The sequence below is a fragment of the Tympanuchus pallidicinctus genome, unplaced genomic scaffold (genome assembly GCF_026119805.1).
Source record: "Tympanuchus pallidicinctus isolate F22 unplaced genomic scaffold, pur_lepc_1.0 scaffold5, whole genome shotgun sequence".
Taxonomy (NCBI): domain Eukaryota; kingdom Metazoa; phylum Chordata; class Aves; order Galliformes; family Phasianidae; genus Tympanuchus; species Tympanuchus pallidicinctus.
This window is the reverse complement of record NW_026294769.1, coordinates 43,369,558-43,393,319: the sequence shown is the minus strand read 5'-3', so window position 1 is coordinate 43,393,319 and position 23,762 is coordinate 43,369,558. Positions and strand designations below refer to the sequence as shown.

Genomic DNA, 23,762 nt, shown 5'->3' with positions numbered 1-23,762 from the left:
CAATTTCAGTCCAAATGGGAGAAAAGTTAGCTCTCTTGTCCACTGCTACAACTCCACAGGAACCATACACATCATAAAACACTAAGTTCTGTAGTCCTGCAGAAGAAATAAGCCCTGACACCACACTTGTTTTAAGTGACTATTCCGGTTCCTATCAACAAGGAAATCAAGCTTCTAGCACAATGAGATCCACTGACATTGTTGAGACCTGGAAGCCAAGCTATTAATTTTCAGTGGAACTTCAACATCTTGAGCTGTCTCTAGTTTAATAAGGAGCCTGCAAAATAGGATAGGATTTGGACAGAAAAACAGTCATCACTGAGATCCCACACTATTATGCGGAGGAATCACTTCAGTCTGGTTCCAGTCCACACTCATCAGTACCCAACACGCTCGAAGAGAAAATCTTTCATCTTCATCCATAAGGAACCCAGCCTGTATGCCCTAGATAACTTCATGATGAGAAGATCTAGCCTCTGGACCAAGAAACAGCTAAGTAACAAGCACAGTGATGACATGTATTGGATGGGATTGGTCTTCATTCTGGAGATTACTCCAGAGTTGTTCCCCTCCCAAAATCCACCACCATGCTCAACAGCAGTTGCAGTTGACATGCTAAGGGAAAGCTCAGAAAATATTTCCTCAAACCAAGGCTAAGGTACAATTAAAGATCATGACATCTCCCTGTGAAGAGTTTAGATCTCTGATCTATCACTTGAGTTCTGTTCACAAACATTAATGAATATTAAAAAAAAAAAATGACATAACTATGCGTTACTCCAATGTTCCTCCTTTCCTCCACGCGATTTTTATTTCTTTTTTACAGTAGGTAAAATCTGATAGTTAAAAGGAAACAAAATAAAACACAATTGCACAGCCACCTTCTCAAATATGCATGTTAAATGTTAAGAAATAAAATAGAAAACATATTGGACCATTTACCATTTTTCATGGTTCTGATGAGGATAAACATATGGGGAAAATAAGCTACTCTGTAGATCTTATTTCACTCCTGTGTCTGTGCTTTTATTCTCCCCGTCACAGCCAAGTTGAGAGTTTCCTCTTTCATGATAATAAGCTGAAAGTTCACAGATCTCAGAGCAGCAAAGCAGGAAATTTGCAGTATGAAGGATTTCCCCTCTTCAATAGGACAGGGGAGAAGAGGAAAGTACATGGGGCTACTGTGAAAGATCCGCAAAGTTAACAAGATGAGTACTGAAGGATGCAGTTTAGAGGCACAGTGGCAGTGAGGGGTTGATGGTTGGACTTGGTGATCTTAGCGGTCTTTTCCAATCTTAATGATCCCATGAGTTGGACATACTCATCTCAGGAGGTCCTGAGGTGACGCTCTGGCACTTTGCACAAAAGAAACACCACACGCATCTGTTTAGTCATCGTCGTTCCTCTGTTTTTCCTCAGAGGGTGAAAACTGGCTTCCCAGCTGGGGGCTACCTGGCACAACACTCACCCACAGCGACAGCCAGCTGCAGGGGAAGCAAGGGCTGCTGCAGCCCGGCTTGCCCACAGCGCGCTACCTTCCAGCTGACCCCGCATCACAAGACAGGAACGAGGCCACATGTGGCTTTAATGCCAAGCAGCTGCTCCACACCAGCACCCCTCCGTCCCCGCCTGACCCCGCCTCGATGCCTTTCGGGGACTACTGCAAAGAGCAGAACGGACGCGAGCCCCGCAGCCGGGACAGACCCGAACGCAGCACGCTGCCTCCCAGCCCCGTGCCCGGAGAAGTGAGGTCACTCGGGCGGGCTCCAGAGGGGGGCAGCCGTTGAGTACCCGCTCCGCAGCCGACTCGAAGCGCCTCAGCCCCGCTCCCCACTCAGTGCAGCTCGGCGGCAGCGAACGCCTTTCCCGGCGGGGAAGGGCCCCGCCACCTCCCTGCGAGCTGAGGCGAGCCGAGCCCCCCGCGCTGCTCACCGACACCAGGAACTCCAGCGTGCCCACGTAGTCCCGCTCCGTCTTGAGCAGCTCGCTGAGGACGCACACGCGCAGGCGAAGCTGCTTCTCCAAGTCCTTCCCGCTCTCTCCCTTGCCTTCCCCTTTGCTTTCCTCCGTCATGGTGCGGCGCGGAATAGCGGGGCTCACAGCCGGGCTGCCGGCGAGAACAACAAAAGAGCCCGCGGAGCTGCACGGCCGGGCCCGGCCCCCGCGGGTGCCCTGGCACAGAGCAGCCCCAGCTCCGGCTTCTGGAGCCGCCCGACCTCCGCAGGCGAGTAGCCTGCCCGGTGCGCGCTCCTTTCCCGTCAGGAAGGGGACGCAGCCCGGAGGAAACGAGCGGTCACTGGTTCCCAGCTCGCCCCGTTCGCTGAGAGGCTGGAAAGCCTCCGCCGCAGCCCAGACTTGGACATTAATCAAAAGCTCCGTATCCATGTGACTCCAACCCCTTCCCCCCCTGCGCTAAATCTCAGGAAAAAGGAAAGGAAACAACTTCGGGGAAGATTGCGTGCCAGCAGCTGCCTGTTTCGCACACAAGCTGCGAGCTCCGGTTTGAGGCTAATTGCAGATCTCCAGCAACACAGCACAAGAATTATAAAAATGTCCCAGCGAGCTGGCTGGCCAGGGAACCGGCAGTTGTTTGTGGTTTGTTCCAATCCTGAGCAAAAAAAAAGCCATTTCTGCTTCCCCTTTCACACCTTCCCACGACGCAAATAGTACAAATATACTCACGTGTGACTGTGTGTTGCACTCTGCTTCTGAACAAATACAGAGGTGAGAACATCTATGTGCTAAGTAGGTGCAAACAGTATATTCTACAGAAAAGTTCTTCTGACATACTTGTTGTTTGTTGAAACACAGTTCTATAAAATCCCCAGGTTACAGTTGTCTTGTCTACTCTGGAAGTCCAGATTTTCATTATAAGAGGAAAAAAGATGCAATAACTTTTTCAGTCAGTAACAACTATGTGACTACCCCATACAAGAGGAAATGTATGGGGCACTGAGGGATGTGGTTTTGTGGACACAGCAGTCATGAATTGATGGTTGGACTAGTTGATCTTAATTGGTCATTTCCAACCTTAATGATCCTGTGATCTTTCATTTCTTGAAATGTCAGGATGCTACAGTGTGAATTTTGAGCTCATTGGTGAAAAGCTGAAGGTTTCTCTTCAGTCTGAAACTGGAAAGAAAACTCATGTTCCATATCCAAGTGCCTAAACCCGCAACATCCTAAAAGGAAGGAAGAAAAGAGAAACAAGCATAAAATTTCTACAGCCACAGTGCAAACTGACACAGCAAGAAGAATCCCTAGCGGGACAGCGTAGGGAAAGACATTTGCATTCTGATAATGAAAAATCATGTAGCTGTCAGCCTCAGACTTCCATTGGGAAACAGCAAATACAGTTCTCACAAGACATTTCTCTGCAAGCTGAAATGAAAATGCAGGGAATCTGTACACACTGAAAGAAACAGGCATTCACACCCTTTTCTAAACACAACACAGCACCCTCCCACTAGGCAAGCTTGCACACTAGCTTGTATGCTTGCGTACTGAGCTTGCCCTTCAGTGAAGTTTAGGACTCACATTCCGAAAACAGACGTTCTGATTTTTATGAAAATCAGAACTTCATGTTTTTGAGAAGCTTATTCCCCTGCCAAATCTGTTCACGTGGACTGATGGGTTCAAAACAGAATGGAACAGAAGCTAATGTAGTCCAATCATTGAAGCTTTTTTCCTTAGGAAACCTGCCTGAAATAAACTGGTGGTTGACTGGAGACTTTCCTCACCCTCTCAGGTGGGATCCACCACAGTGGCACAGATCCAAAGTTCCAAAAGTCTGTGGTGTATGCCTTGGACCTGAGGAGGAGATTAAGTGCTTCACACTTGCTTGCACTAGCACCAAGAGGGCTGATGCTGCGTTAGTAAGAAAAAAAAAAGTCCATGATGGAACCAGTTTTCTTAAGTGATAACTACCTAACTACCAAAGAGATCCAAAACCACTGGAGAAGAACACAAAGCCACTGCTTTCCTCATTCCTAAAAACATGCAGGTGCCTTATCTCAGCCAGATACCTCAAAATAGTTACATTTCGTGTCAGAAAGCACCATCTCTTCCCCCTAGGAATACAGGTTCTGGATTTGGACATTCCCTTTTACTCTTGCCTTAGACAGTTGTCCCACTACTTTTCACAGCCTGCATGCATTCTCACAGATCTAGATGAAGGCTAGAGGAGTCAGGAGCAGCAGCCTAGGGTTGTTTTCTCATCATCTAGAGCAATAAGAATTCCTTTCCTTCAAATGTTTATCATCTTATTTGCAGCATATCTTAAGTTTAAGTGATCCTGTCTGTGTCTACATTTCTGCGATCCTCACACATTCTTGCTCCTTAATTCAAGTATGCTCCATCTATTCGGGCCAGCAGAAGCATTACTGACAATACAGAAGAGAGTTTTATGACTACTTCAAGCCACTGAACAAAGCCCACAGGAGATACACAGTGACAGGGAAAGGTTCTAAATACCAGACACAATCTATGAAAAAACATACAATCATGCAAGCTTCATCAATTTTCCTGATAATTTGCCTGAAGTACTAAAAATAAAGACAAATTGCTCTTTTCCCCCCAGTCTCAAGGAAAAGCTAAATTGCTCCAACTGTTGTTTTCATGCCAATAAAACTGGAAAGAAAGAATAAAATGAAAGGTAGGACATGCACACATGATAAAAATTCAGCTCAAATAAGGCGTAAGCAATGGAAAACCAGGTTTTGTCCTGATTTTACCAGGGAACCTGAATAATAGATAGCACCACCTGTATAAAGACATAAGCTTGGTGAAATCACAAAAAACAGATTCTTCCCATTGATCAGTGCTATACCAACATCTCTTCAGAATGCATCAAGAGTTATTCTGGTCCAAAGGTACTTGAGGGCCAAGTCTGAATTAAAGAGTCCCAGTGAAAAAAATATAGCACCACACAGCTTTTGGCCTGCTTATGAAATCACATAATCATTAGGTATGGACAGGACCTCTCAAGACCTTCTAGTTCACCCCCCATACGCTCAGGCAGCATCACCTACAGCAGGCTGCCCAGGACAGCAGGAAAGATTGTCCCAGTCTAGTTTTGATCATCTCCACAGATGGGGACTCCTTCCTCTGGATAACTTGTGTCATCGTGTGACAAGCGTTGCCAGCATTTCCTCTCATGTTCAATGAGAATTTAATGTGCTCGTTCCCTGCTTTTCTTTCAGTAAGCACTTATGAGAATGATCTGGCTCCTGTACTCTCCCATATTTCAAAACATTGATAAAACTGCTCATTCTCCAAGCTGAATGTTATTATCATCTCTCTCACTTTCCTCATATGTAAGATGCTCCAGTCCCTTACTTATCTTTGTGGTCCTATCAGATAACTTGGAACTAGCTTCCTTTCCAGATATTAAGCCCCTAATGCATAAGAGACTGTTGTATTTAAAGGTCAGAGATCTGATCTGCCACAAGATCTGTGTACTCTATGGGAAAATTACATGGATTTCTTTATGTACTGCTACTGAACAATGGCTGCCAGTGCAGGAGATTTCCAGAATCCCAGGTAAAAGCAATCAAACATTCTGCTGGGTATCCTGTCATGTCACACCATTGTAGAGGAGTCTTCAGTCTAGCTGGTAACTTTAAATTGTCTTCGGAGAAAGCCAAAATAAATTTCTGAAGCTGTATCAATAGATGGGACTGCTTACTTCATAAGCTTTTCACTAACACCAAAACCTTCTCTCTCCAAGCTTCGTTTTCCAGAAGGGCAGAAAAACCAGTCTAGCAGAAGCAAGCCATTTCTGCTGTCCTTGTAGAAGACTCTATAGGGGGGTTCCTTTTCTCTGTGTAATCTTGAAAATGTAGCAGTTTCTCCCAGTCTAAGCTCCCTAAACTGTCCATGCAATGCAGAAATTGCTATGAAAGCTGTCAGAACTAGGTGTTTTACCAGTGTACTACCAGAATTAGAAATACACACAAATGTTTAAGAGAACCATCCAAGAAATGTTATTAAGAAGCAACATTCCGAAGTCCATCTGAATAAAACTACTCTGTTTACAGGTGTCTAGTACTGTATTAAACAATGAAAAGGTTACTATGTAAGAGACTAACTGTAAACTGTTATGGGCTAAGCTTGACACACTGCAGTGTATCATTCACCACAAAGTTTACATTGAACAAATCTTTGTGGCCACAAATTTAAAAAACAAGGTCATTATTTGTACATATTGGAGCAAAGTACTCACTTTTGTAATCTTCCTTCATGGCATTTCTTAAGGAAGAAGAAAATACTCTAACCACAAAGACATTTAAATGGCCCCAACCTCCATAAGGTTGCTTACAGTGAGCTCATGTAATCAAAAGATTTCTTCAAGTATTCTGACTGCCAACCAACTCCCCACAAAAAAAAAAAAAAAACCCTAGACTGCTATTACTGTCCAAGCTTGAATATGCTGGACTTCACCACACACATTTTCCACAAACTGCTAGTAATGGTACATATCTGTATAAAAGGCTTTTAATTGTTTTATTCCATCCAGCACAGGAGATGCAGCAAACAAACCTGACATTCAGCTTCCCTGTGCAAGTAAAGAATTGCTGCACAATTTATTCAAAAATTTAGATTATAACTTCATGTAATTGAAGGAGTGGTTTTTGCTATTAGAATCAATTGTACCTTTAAGAAACACTGCAGCAAGAAGCCATACAAGTGTCAAAATGGCAAACAATCACTACAGATGGTTGGTTTTTTTTTTTTTTAGAAGAACACCTAATGTCAGCCAGCATGCCTCCAGAACCTCATGACAGTAGTGATGTTAGCTCACACACCTTTGAACCTATTTAAAAAAAAAAAAAAGCATGAAATAACACGGCCAGATCATCTCAGGAAATTGTTAGTTTAGGAAGAAAGACCTCACATGAAGCTAGTAAAAATGCTGTCCACTAGGTTCAACACCAGCTTCGTGTACCTTGATGAAAGTCATTTAAACAAAATCTATTTCATATCCGCACAGAAGGATAGAACGGACAGCTGGGGACAATTAACTCCACCTCCATTTCAAGAGGACATCAGATTGATTACAGACTCTTCACACTAGATATTTAACAGCCTCTTTTAAAACTGATATGAAATTGAAAGAAAATTAATTACTAACCACGCCAGTTGAAATAAGCCGAATACAGTTTATCCAAGTAATTTTATAGAACCTTACATCTTGGTGCGAAGTAAAACAAATAAGCCTAGGAGTATGCAAGGTCTTTCATGTTGCGAGTCAGATTTATATCACTCTGGACTCTTCATGGGAAAAAAAAAGCACAACTGATTGATTAAAGCACCTTTTTTGATCTGCTGTGACTTGGAAGCACTGCAGAACAATCAGAGAGGCTGAGGAACAAGGTGTTACATGGAACCTGACAAAAATAACTCAATCACTTTTTGAGCTTTTTGAAAAAGGACAGTAAAGCAAAAATGAATATAAAGAAAACATAGTGAGTTTCCATTTAATTTACTTCAAGGCATAAATAATTTTAAAAATCTGGTAGTAAAAAGCTACCTAAGAGCAAAGCATCACAATAGATGTTTTAAACTCCTTGGACAGCTTACACTAGGAATATAAACTTGAACTATTGGTTATAGAAATAGTCTTTAAAAATTTCCAACCAGAAACCTTTAAGTGAGAATTACGTTCTAGCAAGCTCTCCAAAGACAATATCCTGTTTATAGTCAAGTAGAAGACAGGATTAAGTAAGTTCCAGCACTAGGAGTTGAACCATTAGCCATATAAATACAAACTCAGCTTAAAATGTTCTTGATACAAAACATTATCAAGACAGTTTCCCTGTAATTTTATTAATCTGAGTGAGAAACTTCTGTCCCACAAAGTGCAAAAGACTTGCTACTGTTGTTCCGAAGTTAATATACTAAGCGTATTCAACAAATCTTTGTTTTGCTGTCTAGAAAACTGGGTTTTCTCATTGTTTTAACACTTACTCTCATACCATGACTTAGATTATTTTTTCAGCTTTTTCCTAATGTGTAAAAAAGGTTACTAATTTCTCATCATAGCAAGCACAGTGTAAGGCACTGTCAATATTTGCTGAAAATCTTCATACTATAACAAGAAAGGCTGCTAATTCAGTATAAAATGTGTATATCTTGCTTTGGTTTCCAGGTGAAATTAAATTGTCATAATACTCCAATATTAACAACTGAAAGACCAGGACAAAAACCCCTAAATTCCCACTTTGTCAGAAATTATTTTGTGCAGGCAGTTGCATGTTTCAGGTGGGGGTAGGAAGACAAGGAGAGGTAACATAAAGCAGATGTTGAGAAACAATCTATACATACACGTAAGCAAAATGCAGGTCACATTGGTAACATCAGCACAAACAAACAGCATTTGACAAGTTGCATGATTTCCATTTTGCTTTAACTAACTGATACTTGCATTGTATCTGTTTGCTTCTGCCAAAGCAAGAGTCAATACAGACTGTTCAAGTTATGATGTGCTACAAGGTATGTGGCAGCAAAGCTGCTTTTTCCTCCTAGTTTCTTTTGTCATGCAACAACTTCCACAGATAATAAAGAACAGCTGAGATGCTAAGTTCACTAGTTAAAGTACAGAACAAACTGTCAGTATACACCAGAGATTTAATGCTGATGATACCCAAAGCAGATATTTTCTATTTCCAAGCCTCTGAAGAGTATAAGCATGGAGCAAGGAGTAGTTTGAAAGCATTCCAAGTTAGAGGTTCTAGCAAAACCAATAAATCAAGAAAAGATGAACTTTACATTACACTGAAAAACTCTTGTTTTATTTTGATGGGCCCAATTTCTTTATCGAGCTGAAAGAATGATAACTACCACGAAGAAACCTAAGTAAACATATTGTTCCTTTAGTAGGATTGTTACTGTTAGATTAAGAGTCTGAAAAATTAATCCTTAAAAAAAAAAATATCTTCTTTTCATCAAAATTAATTAGCAGAGAAATGGTAGAACTGGACACACTGAGTACAGCTGATAACTACTGAGTTCTATATAAAATTTTTCTGTGAAGAAATGAAGCCGTTCCATTTATGAAAGCAGGATTTTCATGAAGTTTGAATACTAAGTTTACCAAAGCAGCAACTTTCTTTAAAGCAAATTATCTTACAGACTGTGGTTTGTATGTTCTGATATTCTCTCTCCATTTGTTGATAATCAAAGATTCTGCAGCCAAAGCCACGTGCTTTAATCATGAAACAAAACAGCACAAAGTTTGATCAGTGGCCAACACAAGTCATTATAACTCCATTAATTTTGCTCACCATTAAAGATTCAAATGAAATACGGACTAGCAATCTAATCATACTTGAACTATTACCCATTTATTTTAACTATGTAAGTACAAAAAGAACAATCATGACCAGGATTTGCAGTAGTAACTTGGCAGAAAAGTTGCTATTTTATAGTGCATTCCTACAACACTTTTCTTCTTGGGGAAGATAGGAAAAGGATGAAAAGCATTAAAAACAAAAAAGAAAAATCACTACCATAACTTTTATACATTAAACAACAACAGTTCTTCATAGATCTACTTAGTTCATCAGCTACAAAAGGATTACACCATAAAAGTCTGCAAAATTCCTTAAATAAAACATAATAATCTGCTCTGAATTTCTCATTAACTTTCCCTTCTACTTATAGGAATTTAACAATCTGTTCATATAATGTGTGTCCTCAGACAGGCCACCACATTTCAACTTCACCAATACAAATGCAATAAAACAATTTATTTCAGGCAAGATTGACCAGACAAGGACATACAAACTGAATTTGGTTGTGTTTTTGTTTTTTGGTTTTTTTTTTGTTTTTTTTTTTGTTGTTTTGTTTTGTTTGGTAAAATAATGTAAAAATAAGAGCAAACTTAATTCAGCAACTTTATCTTCCAGGATTTTACTTCTTTTGCTTTTGTATATCACCTTTTAAAATGACTATTTGCTTAGAGAAAATGAATATTTCAGCTGGAAATAAAAAAGTTTTATACTAAATCATTTAACTTTCTAGTGTATATAATACTTAATTTCTACCTCAGTTTAACCAAAACATCTAGGTCTTGCACTGCACATCTCTGAAAACATTCTGGTTCCACAGACACCTTCCCACTTAGGGAGCTGCAGAACGGAGCACCAGCTGCTCCTTTGCCTTCTGCTCTAAAGGCTGAACAAACCAAGCTGATTCTTTCATCCCTTCCTTCGGCATCATGTTCTCCAGCCCTATAAGCTTTCCCACTGGCCCTCTGGTGGGATCATTCCAATCCAACAATGTCCCTCTAGTATCAGGAAGCCCAAAACTGAGAACAGTGCTCAGGCAACAGTCCCTGAAGTGCCAGACACAGAGAAATAATCACTTCCTTGCTGGCTGCACTCTTATTCTTTTACTCAATCCAATCTATTTGTCACTGAGTTACTTCTCCTTCTGGACAAAAAAATGTAGGACTTGCAGGCTATGCTGTTTTAAAAACACTGCAGTTCTGCCAAGAAGTGCAACCTGAAAGGGAGCCAAGTGGTGCCTCAGCATTGATCTCTTCTGGGTTATTAGTCAAGGCTAACATCGTTCTGTGGCTAACAAAGTGTTACAGGTCAGCAGCAGTATAATGCTGTGTACGATTTGAGACCAAGGTCACTAGCTGCACAATGTAAAAGTGACCACAAGTGACAGCACACTGACTTATGACTGCTGAAAGATCTGTAATTTGAATAAAAATTATGTCAAAAACAGAAATTGTTCATTGGCATTCTCAAGGAGCACAAGCAATAAGTGTGGCAAGACAGCCTTTGGGAATGAAGGATTGGGAATTTCCTGGGGAAGTAGCTTTTTTCTATTTTATTTTCCCCTACAAGAATTTTCACTCAGCCACCCTAACATTGTTTGGAATCAAGAAACTTTCCTGTACAGGTGCTCCTTGAATGCTGGAAGGAACTGCAGAAATGTTTGTGTCTAAACAGCACACAAACACATTCTATCAACAACATGAAATAACAACTGAAAAAGGAAATATTTCAGCACACCGATGCAGGAGCTTGAATCACTGACCAGGAAACAATAAATTAAGAACTGAATCTGGAGTTTACCGCTAATTTGTCTTGTAAATACCACTAAGTCATTCCACAATACTCACCCCAGGTTGCTACAAGGTAATACCTCCATTTACAGACTTCAACTACCACTAACTCTCAAACTCATATTGGTTTTTGTTCAGCAGCTGTTGTGCTTTCACAGGTCTTCATAACTCACACTTTGCTCTCATACTGTCAAAAATACCTAGGGAGTATTTCTACAAATTATCTGCCACCAAAAAGAGACATTTGCTGCTGAAGGACCACTTCACTAAAAGGAATTTCACCACAGGAAGCTAAATGCACCCATTGAAATTAGTGGAAGTTCTATCTGTTAGCCTTTCTCCATCTCAGACAACAGAAATTTATTCTAGCAGAGTAATAATTTTTCGTCAATATTTATTCTCTCTTCTATTTTTCAAAATATTGTAATACATAAGATATTACTTTTTTTAAAGAGGTTTATACACAATTGTAGCACAGCTGTAAGGTCTGCTGTCCCACTTTCAACATGCAGCTTCAAAAAGCACTGCTTGCACTCCTTAACAGTAGAAAACACTTTTTGTTGTGTCATTTGTTAATACAGGAACTTTATCTGTTATCATTACAACAGATAAATATATGAGACTGTTTAGCCTAGACTGGAACTGTTTAGCCTAGAGAAGAGAAAGCTCAGGAGGGATGTTATCAATGTGTATAAATATCTGAAGGGAAGGAGCAAGGAAGACAGATGCAAGTTCTGTCCAATGCCTACTGACAGCACAAGAGGCTGTAGGCACAAATTGGTGCACAGGGGGTTCTATCTGAACACCAAGAAGCACTTCTCTGCTGTGCAAATCCAAGAGCAACTGACAGAGGTTGACCTGAGAGGTAGTGGAATCTCCATTCCTGGAGGTCTTCAAGAGCCACCTGGACAAGGTTCTGGGCAATCAGCTCTAAGTGCCCAAGCAGGGGAACTGAGCCAGCAGGTATCTGGAATTGCTTTGCTCTTGCACTAGTTCTGTTCTTGCATTAGTTCTGTTATTCCGTGAGCATATCCAGATTTGAAGTGAATTAGCAGACTGTCTTGTCAAAGACTTTCAGGTCAAGGCATGTTTCTCTCTTGTGACACTGTGTAAAGTATTTATATATCAACAGCAGCTTACCCTGATGATTTTACTCTCTGTAGTATTGAAGATCATCAATTTTACAGCACAGCTGGCGGAAAGAAAAGTAGGTTCACCTTTCCTTCACTAAAATTCATCATCAATTCTATTGTTGTCCAAACTGAGAGCACAAGACACTCTGTTGAATGGCAGGAATGAAATTCTGCACCATTTATTATGTTATTATATATACATAAATATACATTGTTAAAATATTTATTTTATTTTCATCTCACTCTTCTGAAATGCATTGTGTATTCATTTCATAATGTATGTAATGTTAGTTCAACAGTACATTAATGTGTTTTATAAATAATTATGTATATACTGGTTTTACAGTCAAAATTTTTTTACTGAAAGGCATATGATCAAAGAGGTTCAGAAACTGCTTCTCCAGTCTATTAGAAGCCCAGTCCCTCATCCCCTTTTCTAAAGCAAATTTGAACATAAGTTACCTCTTCACAGCCTTCCTATGGGTAACTTCTTGACAGAGAAACAGCTAATAAAAAAATATCACAGGCCACAGGTATGAAATGCACTGGAGCTCAAATGTCAGTGTTCGCATTCATGCATGCAATGACATGCTTTTTCACTGCTACGTACATGTATTTTAAAGCTTTCAATAATCAATCACAATAAAAATTAAATCCATAGATATTCCTACGTGATCATCTTGAAGACTGCTTATTATCCCATCTCATAATGGAATTCAATGACTGAATCTACCTCTAAAGCTGGAAGTGCCCAAATGCAAGCAAGACTGAGGATGCAGGGACTAAGAGAAAAGGCTTTACACCCTGTATAACTTATGTAGTCTATGCAGTAGACCCTACACTTTGAATGTACTGTGCAGTGTATTATAGTACACCAAATACAGATGGAGAACAGTACCTCCAAAGCTCACAAAAAATAACTGGTTGACAGAAGATAAACATATGGAAATATATCCAAATCTTTGTATTATCACTACGGATTCATACAGCTGCCCTATTTTCAAGGTACCTGTTCTAAGATACAGGAAGTGAACTAATACACCCATAAGGAATCAGTACTCACTGCAGCTCCAGCTAAGTTACAGTCTTTCTTTAACAGTTTTCAGCATGATTTCCCGCAGCTGTCAGTATGAGAAAAACCTCAGGGTAGCCCACAAGAAAAATTACGGAGGGCTTGAGTGATTGCTGCCCATGTCCCAGAAAGTCATCTTGCATTGTAGCAGGATTATTTGCTTAATGATTCCAGTATAATCTGATGTAATTGTAAGACATCAAAAGTAATTTACATCTTAAGAATTAGACAGACAGATGCACAGTGAGGGATAGTGTTTTTGTTGTGATTGACCTGTAAGCAAGAGAGCTATTTGCACAGGAACTCCTGCTTCTCCACTACTCCACAGCAGGAACTGCAGCACATCAAGGCAGGGCTCCCACACAGGGATTAATTTAGATGAATATACATGTGGTAGGAAGTAAGTTAGGAAATCTGTGTTCCTTCCCATCAAACAGCACATACAGACCTAACACAAAATTTCATCAGCCTCAGTACTACAGTTAACGTTATGTCTGCTAATGTAATTATTTTAACATTCCTGGGAAAATGCAAGTTTCAAAATAAAAAAAAAAACAAACAAGGGTATCAGAAGAACCTATGAGTGCTTTCCTCAAGTCTTTCACTGTCTTCTTTCTCAACACCCAAATCAGTAATTAAATGTTTTGGAAATATATAGCTAATTAACCTAACTGGAATCTTGCCTGTGACAGCTCCCAACCCAACAGATGCAAAGCTCTTATGAGTTTGAATAGCAAGGATGGGGCACCTCACTCCTCAGCCACTCAACTCATTATCCATATCATAGCTGCTGCATTCTGCCAGCACAGCCCCATGCCAAAAAACCCCGACTCCCATCCAACTCTAATCACGAAGGCATATGGCACTCCCAAAACCCAAACACCACCCTCTCAGATGCTGAAGCCCTGACCTTAACATCACGGGTCGCATGTCCCCCTTCCACCAAAAGTTTCTCCTGCCCTCACCACTAGGGGATCCTAACGCTCCTCCTTCTCAGCCCCTGAAACCACAGCTCTCCCAGGGCACCTCCAACACAAACACAAAAGCACACCTTCACCTATGAGCTGTCACACTCACCCATTCACTTCCTTTCATCTCTATCACCAAACTCTTAGCTCTCACACAGCCATTTCCTACTGCCCCCTCAACATTCCCCTGATGCTCCTCCACACACACTCGCAGCACCTTCCTCAGTCTTAAGGCACTTAATCTGCAGCGCCTCAAAAAATAAAGTGAACACAAAAACTGTGTGATTTACCAGTATGCCACCCAATAGAACGATTCCCTCACATAAAACCACTAGTGAATAAACTTCCTCTGACGCAACTTAACTGTGAAAGCAGTTGTCAGCCATTAGAATGAAGTACAATGCCTGGCACCTTCCCCAGTAAAATTAGACATGCATAGAATGAATAGGTGTACTGAGGATTTAAAGAACAACAAAAAAAATGGAGTTTGACCTACTCCTTATTTAAACTGGATATAACAAAGAAGTTTTGTTTTGTTTTTTTTTTTTCTACGATAAGGTGAGGCAGTGGCACAGGATGCCCAGAGATGTGGTGGAAGTCTCCATCCTTGGAGACACTCAGCGTCAGGCTGGGCAGGGCTCAGAGAAAACTGATCTAGCTGTAGGTGTCCCTGTTCACTGGAGGGGATTTGGAGCAGATGACATATAAAACTCAAACCGTTCTATGATAATATAACTGTGATTCCATTTCACAGAATCACAGTGAAATGTGATTCGGTGAAATGGAATCACAACAAATTTACATGCATATAGCAGAAACTGATAATCTGTATACTGTTAAGAGACACTAATAATTAGTTATATGACTAAAATAGTGAAATATCTGAAACCCAGTCTAATTTTCCTTCTTTTGTGTTGATAGGAAAGAGGTGTAGAATTCTCTAGATTCTTCCCTTGGACAGGTAGCCTCAGTGGGCCATGTTGAGTGGAATCTGAACCAAACATTCTCTGAAAGCCTCAATTTCATCATGCATGTGACAACCTTGTAAAAAAAAAAAAAAAAAAAAAAAAAAAGTGACCACCCTACTCTGGCACTTACATCTTCATAGACAGTGTTTTCAAGCTAAAATTTTTAAAACAGATACATTTTGAATACAGAACCATATATAATTCACTCTCTCAGGCTCATGAGGTCACTTTTACCAGCCTTACCCTACCTCCTTGGGGTTTCCCATCCTTTCCAGGGTCCAGGATCCCATTTCAGCCCCCAACAGCCATCATCCAGGCCCATCCTCAAGTCCACATCCCAGTCCAATCTTGACCCATCCCCACAGCCTCACCTGGCCATTCTGGGCTATGCCTGACCACCACCAGCAGAATGATACGCTATTCCAGCTTCAGCTTGTCCCTGTCACCACCCTGCCTGCCTATTAACAGATTTGATAGTGACCTGCAGATGACTCACTTAGAGCCTCAGCTGAATCTAGCCACAGTCTCCAGTGCTTCTTCTCCCTCATGTAGGTACTATGGGATGGTCCTCAGCTGGTGATGCTCCTGCTCTACCAGCCACGTCATCTCCTCAGTGGCACCCCTGGAGAACGACCACACTGCTCCCTGCCATACCTCATGAGCTGGAAGACCAAAGGAAAATTTGGACTTGGGCAGCGAGAGCTGTGTCTCACAGATAGGTCTCAGTGCCTCAATACACATCCATCTCCTAACAGGCTGATTCTCCATCATATACTGTATTCTTGATGTTGTACCATTAAAACATAACCGATGCTGTCACTACAATATGTGCAGTTCCACATTTTTTGAAAAGCAATCATTTCTGTCTTTTTATCCTCTAAGTAACCTGTCTGTTTAACAGCATTAGTCCCAATCACAGAATGAAAATAGAAACAGTTTAGAAGCTTTAAGTGGGAAAGACTGATCAAGTTCAAAAGTCTCTCTTCAGAGCTTTTCCGCTTTACACGTGGGAATGTTTTTTTCTTGATCACCTTTCTCCCAGTCTAATTTAACTTCAAGACTCAACTGTGCTGATAACCATCTTCTAGCTTCCAAAACACAGATGTTTTTACTTCATAATCACTGTTTCACCTGCTACTCATACATCTGCTAACAATGGCAAAATTAAACAGTTTCCCATTCTAAGAAAAGGAATTATATCTTGTATTTATAAACATAAAGGTAAATATGTAACTTGTCAAACTAAGTTTTTCTCCTACATACTACATGCTCTGCATAACTACAATTATGCATTGTACTTTCTTGTTCTTATCAACAGAAAATAAGAGAAAATTGGATTTTCACTTAATTATCTTCATTTTCATTTCAAATACTAAATCACAAAAGATAGAACTAACTCAAATCATACTAAAGAAGCAACAAACCTCTGAATTAATCTGTGTACCAAATACCCAACTAAGATTCGTTGAAGTCAGCAGGGACCCAGTCACACAACCCTTTCTCTGAACGCAGTAAATTCAACAAAAGTGCCTTATGTTAGATTTATATAATTCATCTAATCACCATGTGCAAGTACTTTCACAAATAAATTATGTATTAAATATACCCTCAACTATTCAGTTTGCATCACTGGAGTAAAATGTTAAGCATTTCTCAGTGTTTAGAGTCATAGCCTTAAGGATAGAAGATATTACAGTATCACTGTCATTGTAGCATGACTGTAGAGTACTAAGATCAATAACTGATTTCTTTTAAGACTTCATCAAGATAATTTTTCTTGCAGTCACCTTAAGGCTCCAGAGATTTCACTCAGTAGTCTACCCGTGTAATTTGCATTTGTGTATCCTGAAAATGTTTCTAGTAGAAAAACAAAATACAACTCAAACACTGGACAGCGTTATGTATTTAAAAGCTATTTATATTTGTCTATATTGTAATATTATACAACTGCAGTCTGTATTATCAAAGAGTTATGCTGAATAAACTCACTTTCAAATGAACTTTGGTTTGGACTTGAAGCTTTTGTGGTGGGCAATAATATTTCTTTCACCAAATCAGAGAATCACAGAATTATTGGCTGGGTCAAAGGAGACCTTAAGAGTCACAAGGTCCAATCCCATGCTCAAGCAGAGCCACTTAAAGGACATCGCCCAGGAAAATACCCAGATGGCTTCCAAATATCTCTAGAGATGGAGACTCCACAACCACTCTGGGCAGCCTGTGCTAGGGCTCCATCACCCTCATAGCCAATAAATACACATATGGTGAATAGTATGAGAATTATTTTTTCTGAATACCATTCAATCATTATATGACTTGACTTTTTTTCTATTTAACAGCTAACCAAGAAAAAGTACTTCTGATAATACAATTATTTTAATGCTTACTGAAAGATTATGTGCAGAAAAATGTCTAGAAGAAAGCAGGAGCTCCAAGATCCTCACATGGAACCACAGTGAGAAAAGAGTAGCCCTGAAACAGTTGTCATGATCACCACCGCAGTTCACAAAACTAAAAATATGCAAGAGCTATGAAAAATGTTCATGAGGAAATTTTGAGTAAATTACAGAAGTTGAGTCATTTTGTGGAACACAACTGAAAGAACAAGAGCTCATTGATATGCCACTGGAAAATATGTCTCAAATGCAGAGGATCCACTGCCAATATTATAATCTTGTTGTAGCAACTGCAATTAGGAGAGAATAACATTTAAGAATATATGAAGTATTGAAGTGGCAATGGTGCCTCTCTCTGATCAGCATCAGCTGTGTATCAGATGCTGTTCAATCACACTTCTCATAACTTCCAGAATGATTTACACTATGCAGGAATTTGACCCACAACATTTTAGATATCAATCAAAGCTTATCAAAATGTATTTGAGCATTATTTGATTTCCCAGTAGAAGAACAGGCACATTCAGTGTATTTATATATCCTTCACAGCTGTCTGGTTTGTAAAAAGAACCATCTTTTAAAAAGTGTATTTGTGTTGGTTGTATTTCCAAACTTATGACTAAATCATTTTAAATACCTAAACAAAAAATAGGCTTCTCTTTCCCCACTTTCTCACAGAAAAATCCTCTCCAACATGTGTAAGAACATGAATTGTTAGCAGCTAAAGCTGAAGAAGTAAAAATAGCCATCCAGATAAGAAATTAAAGCTGCCCACATATCATTGGCTGTATTCACTATGGAACATCAATTGTTGTTTGTAATCTCAAATTGAGTCTCTAAGTTCATGCTCTCCATTGCAAATAGCAATCATGTTTTCAACATAAATTCAAAATTAAAGTATGAACTCACATCCGCTTATTTTCTTTTTAAATAGATTAGTTATATAGTCCTTATTAAGCTTGGAAAATACACAAGGCAGACTGCTTAGATCTGCCAACTTTCACAAGTAACTGGTCTAGCTGGGATGGAGTTCACAGCAACCCAGACACTTTTGTATTTTAGATTTGTGACCAGATTGTACTTCTAAAAACTGATGGTTCATTTACTGTTGAGCAACGTTTGCAGAGCATCAAGACTTTCCCAATTTCTCACTCTGGCCTTCAGTGAGCAGGCTGGGAATGGGCAGAGGCAGGGAGGGGAGCACAGCCAGGACAGCTGACTAAAACTCAGTGATGGAATCACCAAGGTTGTAAAAGGCCTGCAGGACCTCCTCCAAGGATAGTCCATCAGTTCTCCATATCACAGTATCATGCTCAGCAATAAATTTCAGAGTGACATTAAAAAAAAAAGCTTTGCTTGAGTCTGACTGGGCAATCTGCAAGTGTTGAGTGATTGCTTTTGCATCACGTTTCTACATTTTTTTTTCTCCTTCACTTATAAACAGGCTTTTATCTCGAGCCAGGAGGTTTTTTTTCCTATCCTATTCTATTTTGATTCTCTTCCATATCTTGCTGCTGGGGAAAGCAAGTGAGTGATTGGAAGTTTAACTGCCAGCTAAGGTCAGTCCACCACAGGTTTACACAATATCTCATTTTGTTTTTTTATTGCCCAAGATAACGACTGGTGGAAAAATATCACATTGTACTTACTTGGTAAAAGGGCATTCTTAAATTTTAAAATCCCAGAAATTTCATCAGACATTAAGTTTTTCCATCTTTCCAGCTCTTGACAGTTCAGATATTACTGTATCACGCAACACTTTCTTTGTAATGTGCTTTCAATCTGAGCTGGAGTAAAGAAATTCTTTTTCTATGGTTTTAAAGTATGCTGCGTTGTCATGGATTCAGAGAACACTAGAGATTGATATTCTACCTTCAGGCAGAATTTTACAGAGTTTTAACTCTACCTCAACAGTAACACCACTAATTACAAAGAGTACCATTCACATTTATAAAGTTAAGTAGGTACATAAAAAAATAACTGAAAAGGAAATGTATTCAAGAAATAATTTTCAGTAAATTTCTCTGATTATATAAGCTCAAACATCAAATTGTGCTCTCAGAAAAAGCAAAACCACACCACTAATTCTAAAAAACATACAAAAATATTTTTAGATATGTTTTCTAATACAGCATCTCCAGGGGAAGAGAAAAAAAAAAAAAAAAAAAAAAAAAATCAAGATAATCTCTCTCTTGTGGGAAATCTAACAAAATTATAAGTGAAAGGTTGACAAAAATGTGATTCTGCATCACTAATTAAGGACAGAATTATGCCTTTCTCCAGGGGTTCTGATTTCCTTCTATTTTCTAAGTATTTGATTAGTTTGGTTTGTTGTTGGGTTGGGTTTTTTTGGTGGTTTTTTTTTTTGTTGTTGTTGTTGTTCTTTTGCTTAACATTTCAAATAAGAGAAAATAGCGTTGTAAGTTCTATAAATACATGCTTTCTAAGGGCATTCTTTTGATAAAATATCTCATCAAGAAAAGAAACATAATTCCATGAAGGGAAAACAAATCAGTGAAAGCAGGAAAAGCCAAACACATCAAATGTCACTTTCAGTAATTATGGGCGTTCACTAAGTTTAATACATTTTAATCATCCTTTTCTACATTTACCTAAACATTATTTCATAGGAACCAAGGAGAGAAAGAATAAGATAGGCGAGTTCAGTTTTGTGTATGTTGAAGTTAAATTCCTCATCTTACAATTGTTAAAAAAAATAATAATATAATTAGGATTCCTTCAACAAGGATGACATTCTACTGTCTGTTCAATCATAAGATTTTAACTATTTTTTCCTATGAACCACTTCTCTTAGTATTCTGAAATGAAGTCCTTTCGGTATCAAAAGGGAGGTTTTAAGAAAGAAAGGAACACTCTTTAGCAGGGCCTGATGTGATAGGACAAGGGAAAATGGTTCCAAACTAAAAGTGAGAAAGCGGGATCATGACACTGGCCTTCTCTGTCTCTACAAAAGCAGTATCTGCTTTGGTTTACTCTATTACTCTGCACTTTATTTCCTCTATTATTCTACACTTTTGTCTTGCACAATATGGTTCTTCCACATACAGAAACCATTACAAAAACAACAGTGCCATCTCAGTGTGTTCATCCCCACATACTAATGTCTCTACTTAGTTCAAATAGGAATGACTCGGAAAAACACTATTTATTCAGGAGCATTTTCCATCTGTTCTACTGGTAACAACAACACTGATTAGAAGAATGATATTTACGAGTAGTCTGTAGCTTAAACTACACCTAACAAAACTAATTTTTTTTTCCCCCACTTCAAATTGTATGTGATTTTCATTAGGACTTCTCACATGAATATATTTCTGATTTAATGATAAAAATGTCCGTTATTTAATGCCACTTGCATAGTTACTGAGGAAAAGAAAGAAGTCAGTGTCTTACGTAATTTATGATTTCTTTTGATTGATCATTCTTCTGTTGGCAGAACTGCTCATATTTCATGTAAAAAAACTTGAGTACATTGGGTAGTTCTAATGAATTGATGCCACAGTAGAGCTGCTGATCAGTTATTCATACACAGATTAAACTGAATTAAAACTGCAAAACTTCAAACATCAGGAAAATATAAAACAACCAAGAATTTATAATACAAAATCCTTCTAAGAATTATGAAAATGCTACTAAAATGTAGCTATTCCCAGCTACAAGCCTAAAAATCAAAGAAAAGCAACTTTTAACTTTTGTTTACATGACCATTCTTTCAGTTCCTTTCAATTTTGCAAAGGATTTCAGAAAATTTTGCTCTCATTAAATTAGACTATTTCTGGAGGAGAACTACAAAAATAGTTGTTAGGATCATTTCAGAGTTTCAGGCTGACCTCAAGCCCTCAGCAGGTCTTTCATGGCTAAAAAAAAAAAAAAAGGCAATGTGAATCTAAACGGTTCCTCCTGAGCTCTAAGATCTGTAACATCTACATTCAGTTCTGTCATCAATTAGGAAAAATAATAATAATTTAAAAAAAAAATGAACCCAGCATTGTGGAGTAATATTCTCTAATAAGAGGTCTAAAGTATTCTCCAAAAAGTCAAGCCTTGCCTTTTTCAACTCAGCACTAAGTTCTCACACTCATTTCAGTAGAGGTGAGAATTTCATTCAGCAAAACCAGATGATACACAGCCAGCCTCTTATCTGACAGATTGTTTTGCATCAGGTCCCTGGTGATCCCAGTAAGAAAGGCACTCAGATTCTGTAAGCTATAACAAAATGCCATTTGTTAGAGCTTTTGCTATCAGGAGAAAAAAACGTAACAATAATCTTCGATCCGTTTAGATGCTGGGAACTCTGAGTGGTGTAGAATTAGACAGACCCAGCACGTCTCAGACCTCATCCATAGAACTTGTTCCATTTTGCTTATTTGAGCTGTTAAAGGATTTTCTTACAACTCTATTAATCATTTTTACTCTCTGAAAGAAAGGATGCTCAGAGGAGTACTTCTACAGAGGGATAGCTTACTTCCAAGTGATTTATGTTTCTGCCCACAAGAATAAAATACCTCACCTCAAGTCTGCCTCTCCCACAACTGCAAAGAGCTGAAGTCTGCTCATGGAGTTTACATATGAATAACTAAAATTTTGCTTCCACTACTCTTTCTTCTTTCCTGTAACTTTATAGTATATAACGTGCATAAATTATCAGTGTGTAAATTTATTTGCATGAACACAGCTACTCTTCTCCCTACCTCCTTTTTCAGTTGCACTCAGCACTTTCTGTGGATTTTTACTCATTTTTAGCTTGTCTAATCCTTTCTCAAATATGACACACACTTCATTTCTACTAGTCGCTCCCAGGTGTATTATCTCTATTCATCCTAGCTATGCACAAATACGATTCTGCCTGCAAGCATACCTCAGACTCACAGCCCCTCCATCTGACCTCCCATCTTTCCTCCATCCACAGAGGACATACTGCACTGTATGTCTGCCTGCATGTGGTTTTGTGTGTATTTATCCACAAGCACACACACATAAAACCACTTTTGGCTGGATCTTGCAGTGGAAGAGTGTGCAGACAAGTACAAAAGCACACAAAAACAGCAGGGAGTGGAAGAAGTAGTGCTGCTTCTCCATCCTTAAATTGAGACACGGAGAATTACAGGGAGACCTCATTTCAGCTTTCCAGTTCTTGAAGGGAGTTTATAAGCAGGAGAGGGACCAACTTTTCACATAGACTGACAGTGATAGGGAATGGCTTTAAACTAAATGAGGGGAGATTTGGGTTAGATGATAGGAAGAAATTATTTACTTAAAGCGTAGTGAGGCCCCGGCATAGGCTGCCCAGAGAAGCACTGGTGCCCCATCCATAGAGGTGTTAAAGGCTGGGTTGGATGGGGCCCATGGCAGACCGAGCCAGGGGTGGCAGCCTTGCCCATGGCAGCAGGGTTGGGACTAGATGATCTTTGAGGTCTCTTTCAAGTTAAACCACATTATGATTCTATGAGTCTTCATCACTGCTGTACAGAGAGCTGAGTAGAGGATACAAGTGTCAAGTGCAAGGATAAGTTAAACCTAACAGCACAAGTAAAGACTGGGAGCAAGGACAGGTGAAGTCCTGCATCCAAACTCCCTATACCTGGCTCCAGGGAGATTTTTATCTGATGCACTCTCTATACAAGTCACCGTCTTGTACTAATAGCAAAATCAGAGTGCTCCAGAAGCAGCCACAGAGCATAAACACTGCTTGACTCTGCTCAGAGCACATATAAACAACCGCAACTACACTTAAGACAGTCACAGCATCTGTTGTGGCACTTGCACACAGAAGGCAGCCATGTCTTGATCAGACCATAACTAGAAGTTGTCCAAAAGACTAAATTAGAAACCTCTGAAATCTACAGCAGTGTTTCTATATGTGCTGCCTGTAATGCAAAGGAAAGCACAGCAATGACAGCACAGCAGCGAGGTCCTAGGCTGCAGAAAGCGAGGATTTGCTCAAATGCAGAAGCCATGGACACAGAAATAAAGGAAAGAAACTGCTTACCTCCACAAGGCCACAGCTCTGCAGAGATCTTCAGAAAGATACTTTTGTCTTCACTGCCAACCCTTAAATGAGGTCTGGGAGGAGGTGGATCCTCGCTCCATCCCTTCTGGTCACTCAGCTGCATTGCTTGCACCT

General features: G+C 39.5%; 1 protein-coding gene and 1 long non-coding RNA gene across 3 annotated transcripts in view; one reads left to right on the top strand and one right to left on the bottom strand.

Moving 5' to 3' along the window:
• Positions 1–23,762, bottom strand: part of PREX2 (phosphatidylinositol-3,4,5-trisphosphate dependent Rac exchange factor 2) — a 216,166-nt gene that overhangs the window by 171,835 nt on the left and 20,569 nt on the right. Inside the window, exon 1 of one of the 2 annotated variants that reach the window (XM_052704867.1) lies at positions 1,933–2,758. The exons of the other annotated variant lie outside the window; for it this stretch is intronic. Coding sequence (XP_052560827.1) covers positions 1,933–2,385 — 453 coding nt within the window. The 5' untranslated portion in view covers positions 2,386–2,758. Of the gene's footprint in view, positions 1–1,932; positions 2,759–23,762 lie in introns of those variants that run through there. 2 annotated transcript variants of the gene reach the window in all.
• The window catches only part of LOC128091607 (uncharacterized), a 102,695-nt gene that overhangs the window by 61,802 nt on the left and 17,131 nt on the right, over positions 1–23,762 (top strand). The gene's annotated exons all lie outside the window — the stretch shown is intronic.